The sequence below is a fragment of the Acomys russatus genome, chromosome X, assembly GCF_903995435.1.
Source record: "Acomys russatus chromosome X, mAcoRus1.1, whole genome shotgun sequence".
NCBI classification, from domain to species: domain Eukaryota; kingdom Metazoa; phylum Chordata; class Mammalia; order Rodentia; family Muridae; genus Acomys; species Acomys russatus.
The window spans coordinates 54,911,890-54,931,543 of record NC_067169.1 but is presented as its reverse complement, the minus strand read 5'-3'; the positions used below and the strand labels follow the sequence as shown (position 1 = coordinate 54,931,543).

Below are 19,654 nucleotides of genomic sequence, written 5' to 3'. Positions count from 1 at the left end.
ATGTTGCTCATATGACCGTGGCTTGAGATTACATAACCTATCAGGGGTCATCCTAGAGAAGATTGATTTTTTTTTCCTCTCCTAAGCAGTCATTAATTGCCTGTAGCTCTTCATCTAGGAAACAGAATTCTTTTAAGACATTTGCTTTATTACTGAAACCTAATTTTAGTGAGTTAAGTACTTACTTTAGAAATCATCAAAGATTTTTATGTTTGAGCTTTGGATATCACTGTGTTTTTGTTTTATGTTTGCCTTGTTTTTTCCCCCTTTAATGAGAATAAAGACTTCAATTGTGTAAAGGTCCTATTACTACCTGATAGTCCTTACAAATTGTATAACAACCTTTCTCTCTCTTTTTTCATTGTTTTGTCCTGTTCATCACATATCCCTTTAGTATTACTGGTCTTTATTTTTCCCCCTCCTTTTGTGACTAGAGAGGTAGTTAACAAAGGAACAAAATTCTCTTTCACTTTTTCAGATATTCATTCTTTCTTGGCAGCAGTATGTTCAGTGTCCTTAGTTAACAGAGGCCGTAATGAACAAAATTAATTATTGAAGACTTCAGTTATTAAAGAGTCTGAGAGAATCAGGTTCCTTACATGCTATAGTTAATACTTTCATGATTAGAAAAGAGGAAGTCATAATTAACTCTGGCATTTGAGCTACTAAGCAAACTGACCATATTGGCCAGTAGTTTTGGTATCATACAGATACAGCATGTATTTGGCTGTTCTTAGACCAGCTTCTGCTGCTACAATGGAGTATCTGAGACTACGCGGGTTTGATGCCCAGTGTTTTGGCACTTGTCTTTAATCCCAGCACTAGAGAGGCAGAGACAGGTGGATCTCCATGAGCTGACGGTTTACATTGTGAATTCCAGGATAGCCAAGACTAGAGAGAGGGGCGGGGGGAGACAGACAGACAGACAGAGACAAAAAGAGACAGAGACAGAGAACAATAACATCTTGTTTGAGTTCATGGTTCTGAAGGTTTGGAGGTCCCAAAGCATCTGGTCAGCTTCTGCCAGTGGCCTCATGCTGCCTCAACTCTAGGAGACACAAGGGAGGACAAGTGGATGTTGATAGAAGTTACAAGCAGTTGCCTTGCTTTATAGCAGTTCATTCTTAGGACACCTAATACAGCTCCACAGTATCCTCCAGAATCATAAGCATTTCACAAGACCTGTACGAATCCTTCTCAGGATCCTACTCCTCTTATAAACAGTTTCCAAATAATGCCACAATGACAAGCAAATTCCCACGTGAGAAAGGGTTTCTCTATGTAGCCCCTGCTGTTCGGGAACTTGCTCCTTCGACCAGGCTGGCCTTGAACTCATAGCGATTGATCCACCTGTCTCTGCCTCCTGAGTGCTGGGATTAAAGGCGTACACCACCACACCTGGCGGGAGACAGACTGTCTTAGTCACTAGTCTACTGCTTTGAAATGACACCATGACCAAAGCAGCTCTTATAAAAGTATTTTTAATTGGGGGCTTGCTTACAGTTTCAGAGATTTAACCTATTATCATCATGGTAGGGAGCATGAGGACATGCAGGTACTACATACTGATCTGTAGACAGAGACAGAGAGACAGAGAGACAGAGACAGAGAGAGATTGAGATTCTGGATTTCTGGATTTGGCATGGGAATTTGAAAGCTTAAAGCCCACCCCAGGTGACGTACTTCCTCCAACAAAGCCACACCTCCTAATCCTGGTGTCTAAGCATTCAAATATATGAGCTTATGGGGGGGCATTCTTACTCAAACCACTATATTCCTTATAGGCTTGTAGTCAAATCATAATGCAAAATGCATGTAATCTAACTTCAAAAGTCCTCGTAGTTTTTCACATTCTTTGCACTGCTTAAAAGTCAAAAGTTCAGTCTCTTCTGAGACTCAGGCAACTCTTAACAGTAACTCCCTCTAAAATCAAAAGCAGAAAACAAATCACATACTTACAAAATAAAATTGCGCAAGACATACAATACCATTCCAAAAGAGACACAAGGGAGCATAGTAAGTAAATAGTGGACTAAAGCAGGATAAACTCCCAAATTCTGTATCTCCATGTCTGGTACCAAACATTCTTCAGATAGCCAACTCTTTTCACTGTTGTTGACAGCAACATGCTTCTCTCTCTTGGCCTGGTTCCACACCTAGTCTGCAGCTCTCCGCGGCAGGTATCCCATGGCTCTGACATCTCCAATATCTTGAGGTCTCCAGGACAATCCAAGCTTCACGGCTTCACGCAATGGCCTCTCTGGACCTTCATGCAGGGACATCTCTGACACATGCCTGGCTTCATTGGCTTTCCTTAGCCTTTGAAAGAGAGTCCACACCCTTTTCTTGTGTTCTTGACTCTAAAACTAGAACCATGTGCCCAAAGCTGCCAAGTTCTGCTGCTTGCTGAGACTGAAATTTGACCCCTAATTCAATTATATTTGCATTAGCTTTCTGTTTTTCTTGGTTTCTTTAAGTGATTAAGCTTTCCTTTGGTTCGTTTTCATAATATGGAAGCTTAGCTTGGTAAGGTCTTGCCCTGAGGTCACCACTCCCTTTATTCCATTTAAACTTTTTATCTCCTTGAGCACTGGACTTGGCTCCAACACTACTTTTCCTGTGCTCCTTCTCACCTCAAACTGTACATTGTATATTTTTCCCTACTCAGCTTGCTCTTTTTCATTATAGAGCTCCATAAGAGTGACTACCAGTAACCAAGCAACACTGTCAGTACTGGGCTGTCTTGAAATCTCCTGTGCCCACACCATTAATCCAAAAGTCTACAATTTAGCTTCAGGCAGACTTTTAGGACAAGGGCAAAAATCAGCCTTATTCTTCACCAAAATGTCACAAGAACAGTTTCTAGGCCACTTACCAGTATTTTCCCCTCGAAATGCCTTGTGCTGGGTCCCCACAGTTCAAATCTCCCTCAGTAGTAGCTATTATACATGCTCCTACTAGGATGGCCCATTAAGCACCACTTAGAGTGTCCATCTGCTTTTCTTATCCAAAGTTCCAAAGGCTTCTATGTTCCTCTAACAAAACACATGGGCAGGCCTTGTCACAGCAATGCCCTGCTCTCTGGTATCAATTTCTGTCTTAGTCACTATTCTACTGCTGTGAAGAGATACCATGGCCAAAGCAGCTCTTATTTTTACAAAGCATTTAGTTGGGAGCTTGTTTGCAATTTCAGAGATTTAGTCTATAATCATGGTGGAGGCATGTCAGCACTGATCCTGATCCATATTTAAACCATAACATGATATGTTAATTTTATCTTTTTCTTAATTCTGTTCTATTATTTTAGGGTTAGGGATAGAGTTAGATTTAGGGTTAGACTTAGGATTAAGGTTAGGGTTAGGTTAGGGTTAGGATTAGGGTTAGGCTTGGGTTAGGGTTAGGGTTATGGTAGGGTTATGGTTAGGATTAGGGTTAGGGTTTGGGTTAGGATTAGGGTTATGGTTAGGTTTAGGGTTAGGGTTAGGGTTAGAGTTAGGGTTTGGGTTAGGGTTAGGGATAGGGTTATTGTATTTTTGTGTTAGAAATTAAATGAATTCTGTTTATTTTGTTTGTTTGTGGTGGGGTATCACTATGTAGTCTCAGCTGGCCTCAAACCTGTGATACTCCTGAACAGTCCCTCGGGTACTGAGATTACAGGGATGAGCCACCCTGCCCATCTGAGTTTAGTTTGTTACAGATAATGGCAGTCCCTGGGAATTCAAGACTAAGCAAGTCTCTTTATTTTTCTAATACTTAAATTATTGTACATTGCACTTACAAATTAAATGCATCTTTTTACATGTTTATAATCTAGTAAAAATCAGTTTCTTCCTTTGAAGAAGAAAATAGAGATAAGAAACATGGAAGAACATTATATATTATTATTATTTTCATGTATGTTCTGTGCCTAGGAAGCCAAGTCTGTTGTAACCCATGACAGCTCTCTGGTTTTACACACACACACACACACACACACACACACACACACACACACACACACACACACCAGGCATCTACACATACAAGCACACACTGCCAATCAGGATGCTGATAAGTGCCTTCACCCTCAAAAATCTTTCTTTTGTTACTCTATTCTAGAATCCTACCAGCTGGAAACATTGATCTGTCCTTTCATTATAGTTTTTCCCATCTTTAGTGTACCATTTTCTGTTGGCATAAATAACCACCCAGAGCTTATACTTCAGAAGGGAAAGATTGTTTAGCTCACTGATTTGGGAGTTGAAGAACAGACTGCAAATATCTTGCATTCAAAGCCCGGTTCTATTAACAACATGGTGGATGGCATATTAGCAGAAATAAAAAGAAGTAGGGAGGAGAGAGGACATGATAATATTGAAACCAGAGAGATTAAGGGGATAGACTCATTCTTCAAAGAGCGAAAACAAGTTGTATTATTCTTTGAGAATTTCATACAATATTTTGCCAGTTTTTTATTTTCTTTTACTATTTTTATTTTGGGGATATGATTTAATTACAACATTTCTCTCACTTCGCTTTTCTCCCTCCAAGTGTTCCCATATACTCCTCCTCACTCTTTTTAAATGGCTTCTTTTTTCACTAATTGTTATTACATGCATATATATAGACATAGATCTTCCTAAATATAATCTGCTCAGCCTTTATGTTACTTGTATGTATATTTTTAAGGCTGACCATTTCTCTGCCTCAAATCTTTTTCCACTCTAATGATCTCTTTTTTTCTAGGTTATGACTTATCTCTATACTCATATCCCCATATATACACATATATAAATATTTTGGGATAGGTTTTTTTTTTTTTCAGACAGGGTTTCTCTGTATAGCTTTCACTGTCCTGGAACTCTCTGTACACCTGGCTGGCGTCAAACTCAGAGATCCGCCTGCCTCTACCTTCCAAATGCTGGTATTAAAAGTGTATGCTGCTGCTGCCACCACCCAGTCACATACATGAATATTAAAAGCTACAATCCAGATATGAATGACAACATGTAATATTTGCCTTTCTGAGCCTGTGTTGAGTCACTTACTAATCTAATTTCTGGATCTTTCCATTTAACTACAAATTTCATAATTTAATTTTTCTTTGTTGCTCAGTAAAATTCTATTGTATAATATTTGCATTATCCATTCATCTGTTGGTAGACATCTAGGCTAATTCCATTTCCTTGTTGCTGTGAATAGAGCAGCAATAAATATGTATGTGTAAGTTTATTTGTGGTAAGATACAGATTCTTTTGTACATATAGCTGGTTCATATGGTAGTCCTATTTTATATTATGTTTAGAAAGCTTTATACTGATTTCTAAAATAACTCCACCAGTCGACACACCTAGCTGTGGAAAAAGATTCTTTACCTCACATCTTTACTAGCATATATTGCAATTTGTTTTCTTGTTTAAAAACATTATTTTGTGGTATGTGCTCTGTGGTCATATTTGTGTGAGAGGACATGTATTTGATATGGTCAACATGTGAAAGTCAGGGGATAGTCCTAGGTATCAGTTCTCTTCTTCCTCCTTGTTTGCTGCTGAGCTGTGTGGTTTTATGCACCAAGCCATCAGTTATTTTCTTGTTGATACCCATTCTGACTGGAGTGAGATGGAATCTCAACATAGTTTTAACTTGCATTTCCCAGGTAACTAAGAATGTTAAACTCTTCTTAGTAAGTTTATTGTTCTTTGTATCCCTCATTTTGAGAACTGTCTGGTCATTTCATTAACTCATTTATAGATTGCACTTGGGTGTGTATGTTGCTGTTTTAATTTTGCAGCTTATATATTCTAGATATTAAACTTCTGTTTGAAGTATATTTTGATAGTTTGGATTTTGTGCGTATGTGTTTAGTTTTGTAATTATTGATACATGATGTACTCTTTCTTTGTTTGATATATTTAGTAATGTTTCAGCTAGTATGCCATGAGGAGTTCCTATTCTGATCTTGTCTGTTTTGTGTTCTGTGTGCTTCTTATATCTTTTTCTTTTGGTTTGGTTTGGTTTTGGTTTTTATTAATTTATTCTTGTTACATCTCAATGTTTATCCCATCCCCTGTATCCTCCCATTCTTCCCTCCCTCCCATTTTCCCCCTATTCCCCTCCCCTATGACTATTCCTGAGGGGGATTACCTCCTCCTGTATATGCTCATAGGGTATCAAGTCTCTTCTTGGCAACCTGCTGTCCCTCCTCTGAGTGCCACCAGGTCTCCCCCTCCATGGGACATGGTCAAATGTGAGGCACCAGGGTACGTGAGAAAGACGTATCCCACTCTCCACTCAACTGTGGAGAATGTTCTGACCATTGGCTAGATCTGGGTAGGGGCTTAAAGTTTACCGCCTGTATTGTCCTTGGCTGGTGCCTTAGTTTGTGCGGGACCCCTGGGCCCAAATCTGCCTATCATAATGTTCTACTTGTAGGTTTCTAGGACCCTCTGGATCCTTCTACTTTGCTATTCTCCCATGCTTCTCTCATTTAGAGTCCCAATAGAATGTCCTCCCCTCTGTCCCAGTTTCCTGGTAAGTGAAGGCTTTCATGGGACATGCTCCTTGGGCTAGTATGCAGATATAAGTGAGTATATACCATTTGATTCTTTCTGCTTCTGGGTTAACTCACTCATTATGATCATTTCTAGCTCAATCCATTTATCCACAAATTTCGGGAATTCCTTGTTTTTAATAACTGAGTAGTATTCCATAGTGTATATGTACCACAGTTTCTTTATCCATTCTTCTACTGATATCTTCTCTTTCTTCAATGCCTATTATCCTCAGATTTCTTCTTTTCATGGTGTCCTTAATTTCTTGGATGTTTTGTGTCAGGAGTTTTCCAGATTTGGCATTTTCTTTAATGGTTGCTTCAAGATCTGTGATTGTATCTTCTAGACCTGAGATTCGTTCTTCCATCTCTTGGATTCTGTTAGAAAAGCTCACCTCTGTGTTGCTCACCTTCTTTGAGGTCTCACGTTCTCGGTTTTCTTCTGTCTGTGTGTTTATCATTGACTCCATTTTCATTTTCAGATCTTGAACTGATTTATTTTTTTCTTTCATCTGATTGTGTATTCCTGAGTTTCTTCCATTGCCTCTTTATAGGTCTTCAGAGCTTGAACCGTTTTATTTCTTTCTTTCATCTGGTTGTTTGCATTTTCCTGCAATTTTTCCAGTTCCACTCTATGTGCTTCTTTTATGTCTCTCACCTGTTTGTCTGCGTCTTCCTGCATTTGATTACGAATTTTATTTGTTTCCTTTATTACCATCCTTATTACTAAGGATTTGAGGTCATTTTCTTGTATTTCCGTTGTATTTGAGTTCTCTGGGTTGTTTTCTTTGGGATAGCTGGAAACTGGAGACGCCATGTTGTTTTGGGTTTTTTTGCGTATGCTTTTTCACTGTCCTTTAGACATCTTGACGTCTTTGTTTTTGTTGGGTAGCTTCCAGAGTTGGATGGAGGGAGTCTGATGATAGATTCACTTGTTTTCTCACGATTTCTAGGCTGGGAGCTCTAATGCTTTACTCGTGTGGATGTTAGGAGGTTAGCCTTGTTGTTTTGGACTCTGACAGCCAGTGATCCTCAGCTCCCCTGTGCTGTGGGTCCTGCAATCGTTCTGGGTCTATGAATGAGCGTTGGGTCAGGCCAAGGTATCCACAGCCCTCTGTGTCCCCTGCCAAGTCAGGCCAGGACCATTGGGCCCAAACCACGGGCCGAGTTCAGCTAGATTATCAGGGCCTGAACCGTCTGCCGAGCACAGCTAGGGATTCTGGGCCCAAAATGCACACAGGGTCCAGCCAGAATTTTTGGGCTGGGACTGCGCACCAAGCTCAGCTAGGGGCTTTTGGCCCAAAGTGTGTGCTGTTTTCAGTTATTGACTCAGGGCCCGAACTGTCCGCCAAGATCAGCCAGGAATTCTAGATTCAAACTCCACACTGTGTCCAACCCAAGTCTTAGAGCCGGTGGAACTGAGCGCTCCGCCCAGCCTGCGTCACAGCAAGAGAACTGCGGCTGCACTGAGTTAGCGCCGGTGGTGGAACTGAGCGCTTCGCCCAGCCTGCGTCACGGCAGGAGAACTGCGGCTGCACTGAGCCAGCGCCGGTGGTGGAACTGAACGCCTTGCCCAGCCTGCGTCACAGCAGGAGAACTACGGCTGCGCTGAGGTGGTGCCTAGGGTGGAACTCAGCTCTCCGCCCAGCCTGCGCCACAGCAGGGGAGCTGTGGCTGTGCTGAGTCAGTGCCCTGGGCAGAATTGCTTGCTGGGCTGAGCCAGAACTCGGGACTCTGGGGCCGAACTGTCCGCCCAGTCCCGTCTGGGTCCCAAGGCACCATGCAACCCAAATCCTGCCCAGAGTCCCCTCTCCCACAGCAACTCCCACCGGCCACCACACCAATCGCCTCCAGCGGAAGGCTATGAGGTGCAAACCTCAGGCACCGCTGCTGCTGACGCTGGTGCCGCCGCTGCTGCTGCCTCTGCCGCTGCTGCTCCGATCCGCGCTCCTCCCGTGTGCAGGGGCACGCAGGTCCTCCGCACCCTGGTCCCTCCGAACTGTGGAGCACTCCTGCTGCCGTGGTGTGGGGACCTCGGTGTTCCTGGCTCAGAAATCTGTGCAATTCCCTGAATTGTTCACTGGAGCCTCCAAACACGGTCCACACTGCTCGCCGCCATCTTGAATCTCTCCGCTTCTTATAGCTTTATGCATGTTTTTCCTTAGTTTGGGGGAAGTTTCCTTCTATAATTTTGCTGAAGGTCTGGTCTGTCATTGACCTGAATTTGCTCTCTCATCTATGCCCATAGTTTGAAGAGTTGGTGTTTGCATCATCTCAAATTTAGTGCATGTTCCTTTCATCTCTTCACTTTTAAAAAAAAATAGTCTTTTTCAGCTAAGGCTACACAGGGAAATCCTGTCTTGAAACTCGCCCCCCAAATAGTCTTTGTATGTGTAGTCTAATTTTCCTACTTTATCTTCAAGTTCTGATATTCTATCTTCTACTTTATCCTTTCTACTTGTAAGACTTACCTCAGGCGTTTTTTTTTTTTTAAACTGCGTTATTGAGTTTTTCATTTCATTTCAGTTTAAGTTCTCTTCTGTATTTCTCTTTATTGAATTGAGTTTTCAAAACAGGGTCAGAAGAAGTACACACAAAGAACCACAAACTTTGTGATGCTTAAGCAATTCTGTACCTTGATTATGGTAGTGTTTATTTGAATTGAGACATAAGATAAAATGCATAGAAACAAAGCTGGGTACAGTGGCACACACCTGTAATCTCTACACTCAGGGAGGCAGAGGCAGGCGGAATCCCGTGAGTTCAAGGCCAGCCTAGTCTACAAAGCCAGTATAGGACATCCAAGGCAACACAGAGAAACCCTGTCTAGAAAAGCCAAAAAATAAAAATAAAAATAAATAAGTGCATAGAAACACATGCATTGTGCTCACATATGTGTGAATTCAGGTTACATACGTTTAAAACAGAATGAGTTGTATATTTTCTTTGCTACTAGCGCACCAATGTTAACTTCCTAGTTTTGATACAGAACTAGAGGTATATTAGGTATCATGGGAGTTGCTGTCTGAAAGGTAGGTAGATCTTGCTCAACTCTCTTCCTGTGAGGATACAACTGTTTCAAATAAAGGTTCATTGAATTGTTCCCATTTGTCCGGATGGTCTAAGTCTAGTTGTGCTGAAGGTGGAATAATATGGAAAGCCACTTGGCACTCCTTGCCCCTACTTATCACCAGGCCAGGAAACTCACACAAATGTACCAATGCAAGATCTATATGGGAAAAAAAAAGAAAGATCCTACTTTATTAGTATCTTTCTGCCCTTTGTAAGTACATATATATCTTTGCTGTTTGAGAGTACTTTTTATGGGAAAATTGACAGTCTTCAGTTATATTTAGTGTTAGTGCTTGTTCTTAGCACTTTGCTAACTATGCTGCTTCTGACAATAACAACACAGGACAGATGACATTCACATGTTCTGCATACTTACAGGAATGTGCTCCCCAAATTGACCAACCGCCCCCCAAAAAAAACACGTTTTCAAGAACATAAAATAGTCCAACTTTAATATGTTAAATCCTGCCATTAGTCACTCTAGCTGTGCCAAAGGTATAATAAACTGTGATTTAAGAGACTTGCATAATTGTTTTAAGTATTATTTTTCTTTCTACTTAAGAAAATGTATTAGAATGAAGATGAGGAAATTTGACCTCACTATGTGGAAAATCTAGAACCATCTAAATTTTATTTAAATTACTCATATATAATTGACAAGTGTAAATGACTTCAATAGTGTATTTGAAAACAGTCATTTCAAGTTATAAAAGAAATAAAATGTATAGGCCCTGCCTTATAAGCAACTGATACAGATGTGGCATACTAGAAATCTTTCTGACTTTAAGTTCCAGGCTTCAACTTTAATCTCACCTCTGCTGCTTACCATTCATGTCATTAAACCTATAGCACCTGCCTTTCCTCAGATATTGAGTATATCACACACACATGCATTATGCACACAGTTCGTAATTGTGTCATGAGGGTGACAACATTGAAATATAAACTATAAAAATAGGTGTTAGAAAATGAGCTACAAGTGTCTAAGAAAGTATTATGAATGATATGAGACTCAGATTGACAATGCTTTGGAAAGTGGAAAGATATTGAGAAAGAGTGACTAGTTAGAAACCTTAAAATTTTAAGTATGATACCATACCATAGTGCTACATTCTTTTGTTTTGTTTTGTTTTGTTTTGTTTTGTTTTTCAAGACAGTGTTTCTGTGTGTAGCCTTGGCTGTCCTGAACTCGCTTTATAGACCAGGCTGGCCTCAAACTCACAGTGATCACCTGCCTCTGCTTCCCGATTGCTGGGATTAAAGGCTGCGCCACTATGCCTGGCCTCCATAGTGCTACATTCTTAAGAGCATATTCCACCAGCTATTTATATTTTAATGTTATTGTTTGATGTTAGCATAGTTAATTGAAATATTGATTGGTATGAATTACATTGCTTCTATTAGGAAATAGCTAATTCTGAAATGTTCAACAAAAGAGTAGCATAGCAATAAAGCAGGTGGTGTCTTTTCGTTGTGTTTAATAGGCCTTATTCATTGTTTGCATTTGTTTTTAAGTCTATAGTTTAATCTTTTCAAAATTACTTTGGTAGTCTGATAAATTTCCTGAACCTAAGTGTCGCTTTCTGCATTAGGAGTATTTTAGCATATTCTAAAAGAGATATAGGGCAAATGAAATCATTTGATGTTTGCTAGGTTTTGCTTTGTATGATAGTAGAACAAAGACTCTTGTAGGCTAAACAGATCTATGAGTGGAAATTTTTTCTCCAGTAGTAAATCAATCACAGATATTTGTCACTTTTCAGTTTTTATAATCCTTTTTGGTATATAATTTCAGTTTCACCTTGTCTGATAAAAATATCACATTCAAATATTTATCATCTCCTATATACAAAACATTATACTCTATATGGGTAGTACAAAAAGAGTAATATGAGATAGGCCTTCAAGGATATAATTGGAAAGAAAATTATATACACAGATCACTATAATGTAAAAACAGCTGCTAAGTGCTGTGAGCGCTGTAGGATTTCAGATTACAGAAAACGTTTTGTAGCAGCTGATCAAGGATGATTTTGTAGATGTAACAGCATTTGACTAATTCACATAGTTTGTAAATTAATATTAACATACCAGAACTTCCACTGCCAAATATTTTATCTTTATAAATTGGAAAAATCATTTCAATTCCAGTAAATGTATTCCAGTAAACATTACCACAAATGATAATTTAAGGAAAATATTTGTACTTTTATAATAAATGTTTTATGTGTGGTGAGTAATTGATGTTTTTACATTTTTAGGCCATGAATATTGTGGTTCCTTTCATGTTTAAATATGCTGTAGACAGCCTCAACCAGATGTCGGGAAACATGCTGAACCTGAGTGATGCACCAAATACAGTTGCAACCATGGCAACAGCAGTTCTGATTGGCTGTATGTGTGATTCTTTAATCTGTCTACAGGTGTTGACTTTCTTCAAGAGGGTTTCATCATATTTGAGCAGATGACCTTTTCACCACAAATACAACTTAGCATTTTGAATTTGTATTATTTTATGTGAGATTTTTTTTTTTTTTTTTTTTGCTCTGCTTTTAGATTTTCTTTGTTTGAGACGCTTTGCAAAACTTCTGTGATTCTGCAGTATTTTCCATGTTTGAGAAAAGAATAATACAAAATAAGACATTAAATGTATCATTACCACCTTCACTAGGCTTTTTCTAGGAAAGCCATTATTTTCTTACTGTTAATATTAAATGCGAGTAGCTAATTAATGATATATGAACAAACAAAAACAATTTGAGAATAATAGAATGTCCTTTCCAATGCACTGGGTACCCATACATTTGAAGGACACTTTATAAGACTTCAAAGGCAGAAGCAGGGGCTTGCTAAAGGCACTTGAGTCTTCAGGATCTAAGCCTTTAGCATTTGTTATCTGAGAGAATTGAATTAGATGTTGTACACTTAACTCACAATGAGACCATCTGGGGTATCCTATATTAAAAGTATTTTAATTGGAAAAAAACGTCTTTCAGCATCTGAAATCTAGGGTCAGATAACACGGGAAGGGACTTAGGATGATGGAAAGGTTAGTCCTCATTAGACTAGCTATATTGTTGTTGTTCTAGGCTTCTTTTAGTGTAAATATTCTGTTGTTGTATTTATTTATTGGATGAATTATTCATTGTACAAAGATTTCCTGCAGCCTTGCCACTTATACTGCTATGATTCTAACATTTTGAATCCTCCCCCACCCCCTGCTTTTTTCTTCTGTTATTGTGTTAGATGGTGTATCAAGAGCTGGAGCTGCCTTTTTCAATGAAGTTCGAAATGCAGTATTTGGCAAAGTAGCCCAAAATTCAATCCGAAGAATAGCCAAAAATGTATTTCTCCATCTTCACAACTTGGATCTGGGTTTCCATCTGAGCAGACAGACAGGAGCTTTATCTAAGGCTATCGACAGAGGGACAAGGGGTATTAGTTTTGTCCTCAGTGCTTTAGTATTTAATCTTCTCCCTATTGTGTTTGAGATGACGCTTGTCAGTAGTGTTTTGGTAAGTAATACGTTTTTCATAGTAAGCTTTTATCTTACAGTCCAATTAATAGCAAATGAATAATTGGAATCCATTATGCTTTTGCATACCGTGATGCCAGAAAGATCATGCCATTTTTTTCATTATTTTGCCACAAGTATCAAAGGACATTCTAAATTCTGTGTCATTGTTTTGGACACCTGGATCATTGACTACTGCTTATAATTTTTTTCCCAAGAATTTTGTATGTCTCACATTGGATTGGTGTGCTCAGAATATTTAAGTTTCTATTAATCAATCCTAATATGTTAAGATAAATTCCTCTTTAGGCTTGCACTGTTTCAGTGTTAGAATTTGATGGTATAATTGTGGTAGGTGCAGTTTGGCTTTTAGTGATTGTCTAAGGTATTTGATTTTTAACCTATTATTGATTAATATAACTTACCAGCATCGTAGTTTTTATGAGTTGACTTTGACTGACGTTTGCTGCTGTGATGCCACAGTGATAAGAACACTACCACATCGTGTTTTAAGTTTTTATTGTTTTTAAAACAATGATTTTAAGAAAAGAAATATTTTTTATTTATCTAAAGTGCACCATTTCATAAATAATACTTTCAATGAAAATAATAACATTCTCTACAAGCTTGAAAATAATAACCTCTACAAGCTTTCCATTTGGTCAAGATTTAGACTAAAAAGAAACTGCTATATCCAGTTATAATTTTGATTTAAAATATAATTAAGCATGATTCATAATCATATTTTACTAGATAATTATCTTTGGGTTTTTTTCAAGACAGGATTTCTCTATGTAGAGATTCCAGGCTGTCTTGGAATCACTCTGTAGGCTAGGTTGGCCTCAAACTCAAGAGATCCTCCTGAATGCTGGAATTAAAGGTGTGCACCACCACCACCACCACCACCCGGCCGATTTTTGCATTTTTAAAATGCTATTTTATTCTATTTTATTTTACATGATAATGTTGCCAGAGATTCTTTTTACATACATGATAAATCTTTCACTTTTACAAATTCAGACAATTTAACCACTTTTCATTTCTTCTCTTGACTTCTTTTTCAGTATTACAAATGTGGTGCCCAGTTTGCATTGGTAACCCTAGGAACACTTGGTGCATATACAGCATTCACAGTTGCAGTTACACGATGGAGGTATGGTATTTCCCAGAGACTAGTCAAGAGTACAGAATCAGTTACAGTGTAACATATGTTTCATGCTGTGTAAATCTTTGTCTTACAGAACTAGATTTAGAATAGAAATGAACAAAGCAGATAATGATGCGGGTAATGCTGCTATTGACTCACTGCTGAACTATGAAACTGTAAAGGTAATCTTTTTAAGTATCTTTTCCTCTGCCTTTCACACTGAGTAAGATTTGTTTTGTTATTTAATTTAATAGTCACTATAAGAATATCAGAATAGGCCGGGCGTGGTAGTGCACGCCTGTAATCTCAGCACTCAGGGAGGTAGAGGCAGGTGGATCTCTGAGTTCGAGACCAGCCTGGTCTACAAAGAGAGTTCCAGGACAACCAAGGCTACACAGTGAAACCTTATCTCGAAAACCACACATACACACACACACACACACACACACACACACACACACACACACACACGAATATCAGAATAGGATCTCTAGGTGTGATGAAATAATACTACTTCATTTTTCTTTTTTCTTTTTTCTTTTTTTAGAAACGTTCTCTATCTTTTCTCTTCAGTTTTTATTTGAAAATATCAGAATTTTATCTTCTGAATTAGTTTATAAATGATCATAAATATGAGTAGCATATTGATGCCAAATGAATATTAGCTAATTAAGATGATGTGCGAGTTCTTGATCCTCTTTTTATCCTTCAAAATACCTAGTATAGTGTTTTTCCTTAATTCTTTCATTAATTTTTGTATTCATTCACTTAACAATTGCTGAATTCCTTCATATAGAAAGCATTGTGCTAAATGCTGTGATGGGAGAAGGTGGTAAAAAGATAATAGTGTTATCCTTGACTTCCCATAATTTTATGATCTACTAGAAAAGTAAGTATCCAAATAACTAGTCAAAGAGGCAAGGTAGAGTGAGGACAGTGGGAACTGGGAATACAAGGTATCAGGGGAAGGCTTTGTGAAGGAAGTGTTACTAATAGAAGGCATATTTAAATAAGCTCTAGGTTCCAGTTGATTAGCTAGTTAGTAAATGCTTATTGGATGAATTTTGAATTTAATCCATTATTTGAAAACCTTCAGGAACACCATAATCAATCTAATATATTGAAAGTCAATATATGTACATACATGTATGTATATGTTTTTATTTTTGACAATCCATACATGTATATTCTGTATTATGATTATATTTACCTCCCTCCACTATCCCTTATCCCTTTCCTACTCCTCCTGACCCATTCTTTTCCTTCAAAGTCAAATTTTATGATAGGATGTATATTCATTTAATTGTATGAGAGTATGTATATTCTAATTTATCCATAGTGACTAACTATATCTGTATGTTTGTAGTATTTTAATAATGAAAAATATGAAGCACAGAGATATGATGGATTTTTGAAGACATATGAGACCGCTTCTTTGAAAAGTACCTCTACTCTGGCAATGCTGAACTTTGGCCAAAGTGCTATTTTCAGTGTTGGATTGACAGCTATCATGGTGCTTGCCAGTCAGGGAATTGTGGCAGGTAATAGGTCTATGATTATCACATTTAGAAACTATTATAAATGGGTTAATGGGAGGAATAAGTGTTTCACATTAATTGTAGAGTGTGCTCAATAAAACGCTTTTAAAGTGTTTTTTCTTTTCCTATCAGAATTATTTTCTTTATTGATGATTCTTTTACTTCCTTTTGGTTAGCACTGACTTACTTACTTATTCATTTTATGAGGCTGTAACCTGATTCTTTAGGAGAAACTTTTTAAAAGATTAACCATGTAAAAGTTTTTTTTATGATACCTTTTTAAAAAATGTTTTTATTAATTTCAGGCATCAACCTTTTTAATATCTAGTATTTTTAATTTTTCTTATAGACCTGGAAAGTAATGGCATTAATTTACTTTTTAGCTCAAATGACTTGTTTTATAATTACCAGTATCTTTATAGTAGTTCTTTAAACAAGTAATATATGTACCTGTTCTTCATTCATTTGGTGTGGCATTAATATGAGGCACATCATCAGACTGGTCATGATAGACATTCATTCCAAATTTTACTATATGTGCTTATATAAATTTTCTTTTTTATACTGTACAAGAAATCTTTGCTCATGCCTTAGAGGAAAAAGGGAAATATTTTCAACCTTCTACTTCTATCATTACTTAAATTATTCTTTTTTGTATGTTAAACATAGTGTATAAGTATTCATTTCCCATTCCATGCAATGTACCACAAGCCCCTACATTACCTAATTCATGCATGTAGACTTGTGTCAATAAAATGTTGTTGCCTATGTACACTTAGAACTATGGTGTCATACAAATTGGCTATGAAACTGTCATAAGACGGGAAGTTTATGCCTTTTCTTTCTTCTTCCAATTGCATAATAAGGTGCCCTTACCGTTGGAGATCTAGTAATGGTGAATGGACTGCTTTTTCAGCTTTCATTACCTCTTAACTTCCTGGGAACTGTATATAGAGAGACAAGACAAGCACTCATAGATATGAACACCTTGTTTACTCTGCTTAAGGTAGACACACGGATAAAAGTAAGTACTCCTTATAGTAGCCATTTCAAAAGAACATGAACACTCTTAGTAATATTGGGTTTTTCTAGGACAGCGGTTGCACAGCATATGTCTTGCATGTCAGATTTATAACAGTAGCAAACTTACGTTATGAAGTAGCAACAAAAATAATTTTGTGTTTGTAGGTCACCACCACATGAGGAACCGTATTAAAGGGTCATAGTTTTAGAAGGGTTGAGAACCGCTGCTGTAGGAAACTATTCTTACATCACTATGTTAGACAATTTCTTCACCATCATCTCTTCTCCAACTCCTCACCAAATAAATGTTCCCAGCAATCAAAATATATAGGAATTTCACACCAGCACATTTGTATGCAGTGAGGAATGAAAAAAGATACGTAGAAGTGGCTTTATTCCATTTACATAAACCTCCTTTCCCATAGTTTTCCTTTTCTGTTAATTAAAATCATTGTCTGCAGAGCTTACTCTAAGTAGTATATTAAGTTGTTTTTCTTTTCTTCCCTCCTAGGACAAAGTGATGGCATCTCCCCTTCAAATAACACCACAGACAGCCACGGTGGCCTTTGATAATGTGCATTTTGAATACATTGAAGGACAGAAAGTCCTTAATGGAGTATCTTTTGAAGTTCCTGCCGGAAAGAAAGTGGCCATTGTAGGAGGTAGTGGGTCAGGGTAGGTAATTTAATTATTTATAAAATTCCACATTGTTGACTTACCATTCTGGATGTGAATTTTCATCATAGTGAAATAATCAGTACAGTTAAATGAAGCTTTCCTAACGACAGCCAATGCTGATTAGCCTTTCTCCATCCCAATTTCAGGAAAAGCACCATAGTGAGGCTACTGTTCCGCTTCTATGAGCCTCAAAAGGGTAACATTTACCTTGCTGGTCAGAATATACAAGATGTGAGCCTGGAAAGTCTTCGGAGGGCAGTTGGAGTAGTACCTCAGGTATTTAAAAACAAAAATATACTTGTCAGAGTGTTGGTGGATATATTATTATAATAATTTGAATCCAAGGAGTCAACATATGCTAATGAAAGGGTAATGTTAGACCTTTCAAGTGAAATTCTGCTGCGAAAAGAATTTTTTTTGAGACAGGGTCTCACCATGAAGTCATGGCTGGCATGTACCTCACTATGTAAACCAGGCTATCCTCATAGAGGTCCATCCACCTGCCTCGATTAAACAGGCGTGGCTTCTAACCCTAGCTAAGACTGATCAGCTTTGTGGCACACATCACAGTTTCCTTATTTTTCTCAAATGAAGATACTATACAATTATTATAGTCTAGAGAATACACACACCCATACATGCACGTACCAAGCAACATATTAAGTTTATAATTAGAAAGTAGTTTATCTAGCAAACTTAAGTTTTACACCTTATTTGCCATTGTGTCCTCTTCACTATCAAGCATACAGTGCCCAACTCGGTAATCATTTTAAAGTGTTTGCTAAGAGCTGTTGGGATGGGGAAGTAAAGTCAGTGTAAAGCCTGAAAAGACAATAAGGACATAGTTTTAGAGGGTGTGTGGCTTGATGTTGAAAGCCTTAAAAGGAGTCTGAGGCTGTGCCTAAGTGGTAAAGTACTTGTCTGATGTCCACTGGGAAAACCGATTCATGAAAGCAGCATCAGATCTCTGGGAGAGCAGATCGTGTGGGGAAAGGAGAGGAGAAAACCTATAGGAAAGTCATCAGGAAGGACGAGGTGATCACACTGGAAATCCCAGCAGTTGGGAGGCTACGCTATATAGGATAGTTGACTTAAGTTTGAGGCAGCCAGGGCTACAATGTATCCCAGGCAGATCTGGACTACAGACTGAGATTCTGTCTTTAAAAAAAGAAAGCACAAAGCAAAACGAGTTGATCAGGCAGGGATATGCCACTTATAAAAGGTCCCCAAGTGCTCCAGCAAATGGCACTCCTTTCTATTTTGTCTTTTGTTGAATCTCCCAAATTTTAGTGGCTCTGAGTCACCTTGGGGAGATTGCTGAAATCCACCTCCTCTTTACATGCTCTGCTTCTGATTGAGGAGTGCATTGTGAGCCCAGAAACCTCTGTTTTTTAATATGTACCTTAAAAAGTTCTGACAGATGGTTTGTAAGATTAGCTGTGTGTTAGGAAACATTGACCTTCACTGTTTGCCAAGTGAACTGCATTCTGGGCTGTGACCTTCCTGGGTTCTGTGTTCTAATTCGTATGTCGATTTCTGCCATTCCATTGGGCTACATAATGGGTTTGTTCATCCTTTTGAAAAACAAAACATTAAATTCACAAAGGAAGAGAAGCTGCTCATCCTTATTGGAGACATTAGTAATATAAAATTAGGTGAAAATGAAATCACACTTTTACCTTAATTAGCTTGATAAAAACTGAAATTTAGGACATCCAGTTTAGACCCAACTGTATAAAAACGGCAGTCAGTCTTGCTGTTCCGAGGGAAGTATATAGCTTTCATCATAAGAAACTTGGCAATACATATAAAGTTCTGGACAAGTGTTCTAATAATTCTGCTACTAAGAAATTTTAGTAAGAAACTAAAAGATACAAATATGGGTCTTTACTTACAATGTTTATAACAGCATTATTTATAAAACTAAAAAATGGATACTGGGTAAATACTCAATGGTAATTGAACGTTTGACATCTTACAGGATCAATTGACATGTAACCATTTTTAAGCATTAAGTTTTTTCAATTTACATTGTTGTTGTTTTTTAACATATGGATATTTTGCGTGCAGGTAAGTCTTTTTACCTCATGCATGTCTGGTGCCTGAGGAGATCAGAAGAGAGGTTGGATCCTTTGAATCAGGGATTACAGATG

The 19,654-nt window shown here is 38.0% G+C and overlaps 1 protein-coding gene across 1 annotated transcript in view; it reads left to right on the top strand.

The window, feature by feature from the left end:
* Abcb7 (ATP binding cassette subfamily B member 7) overlaps positions 1-19,654 on the top strand; it is a 126,779-nt gene that overhangs the window by 89,823 nt on the left and 17,302 nt on the right. Inside the window, exons 5-12 of the mRNA XM_051142215.1 lie at positions 11,863-11,995; positions 12,848-13,116; positions 14,180-14,268; positions 14,357-14,444; positions 15,629-15,803; positions 16,667-16,824; positions 17,335-17,498; positions 17,648-17,777. Of these exons, the coding sequence (XP_050998172.1) occupies positions 11,863-11,995; positions 12,848-13,116; positions 14,180-14,268; positions 14,357-14,444; positions 15,629-15,803; positions 16,667-16,824; positions 17,335-17,498; positions 17,648-17,777 (1,206 nt within the window). The remainder of the gene's footprint in view (positions 1-11,862; positions 11,996-12,847; positions 13,117-14,179; positions 14,269-14,356; positions 14,445-15,628; positions 15,804-16,666; positions 16,825-17,334; positions 17,499-17,647; positions 17,778-19,654) is intronic.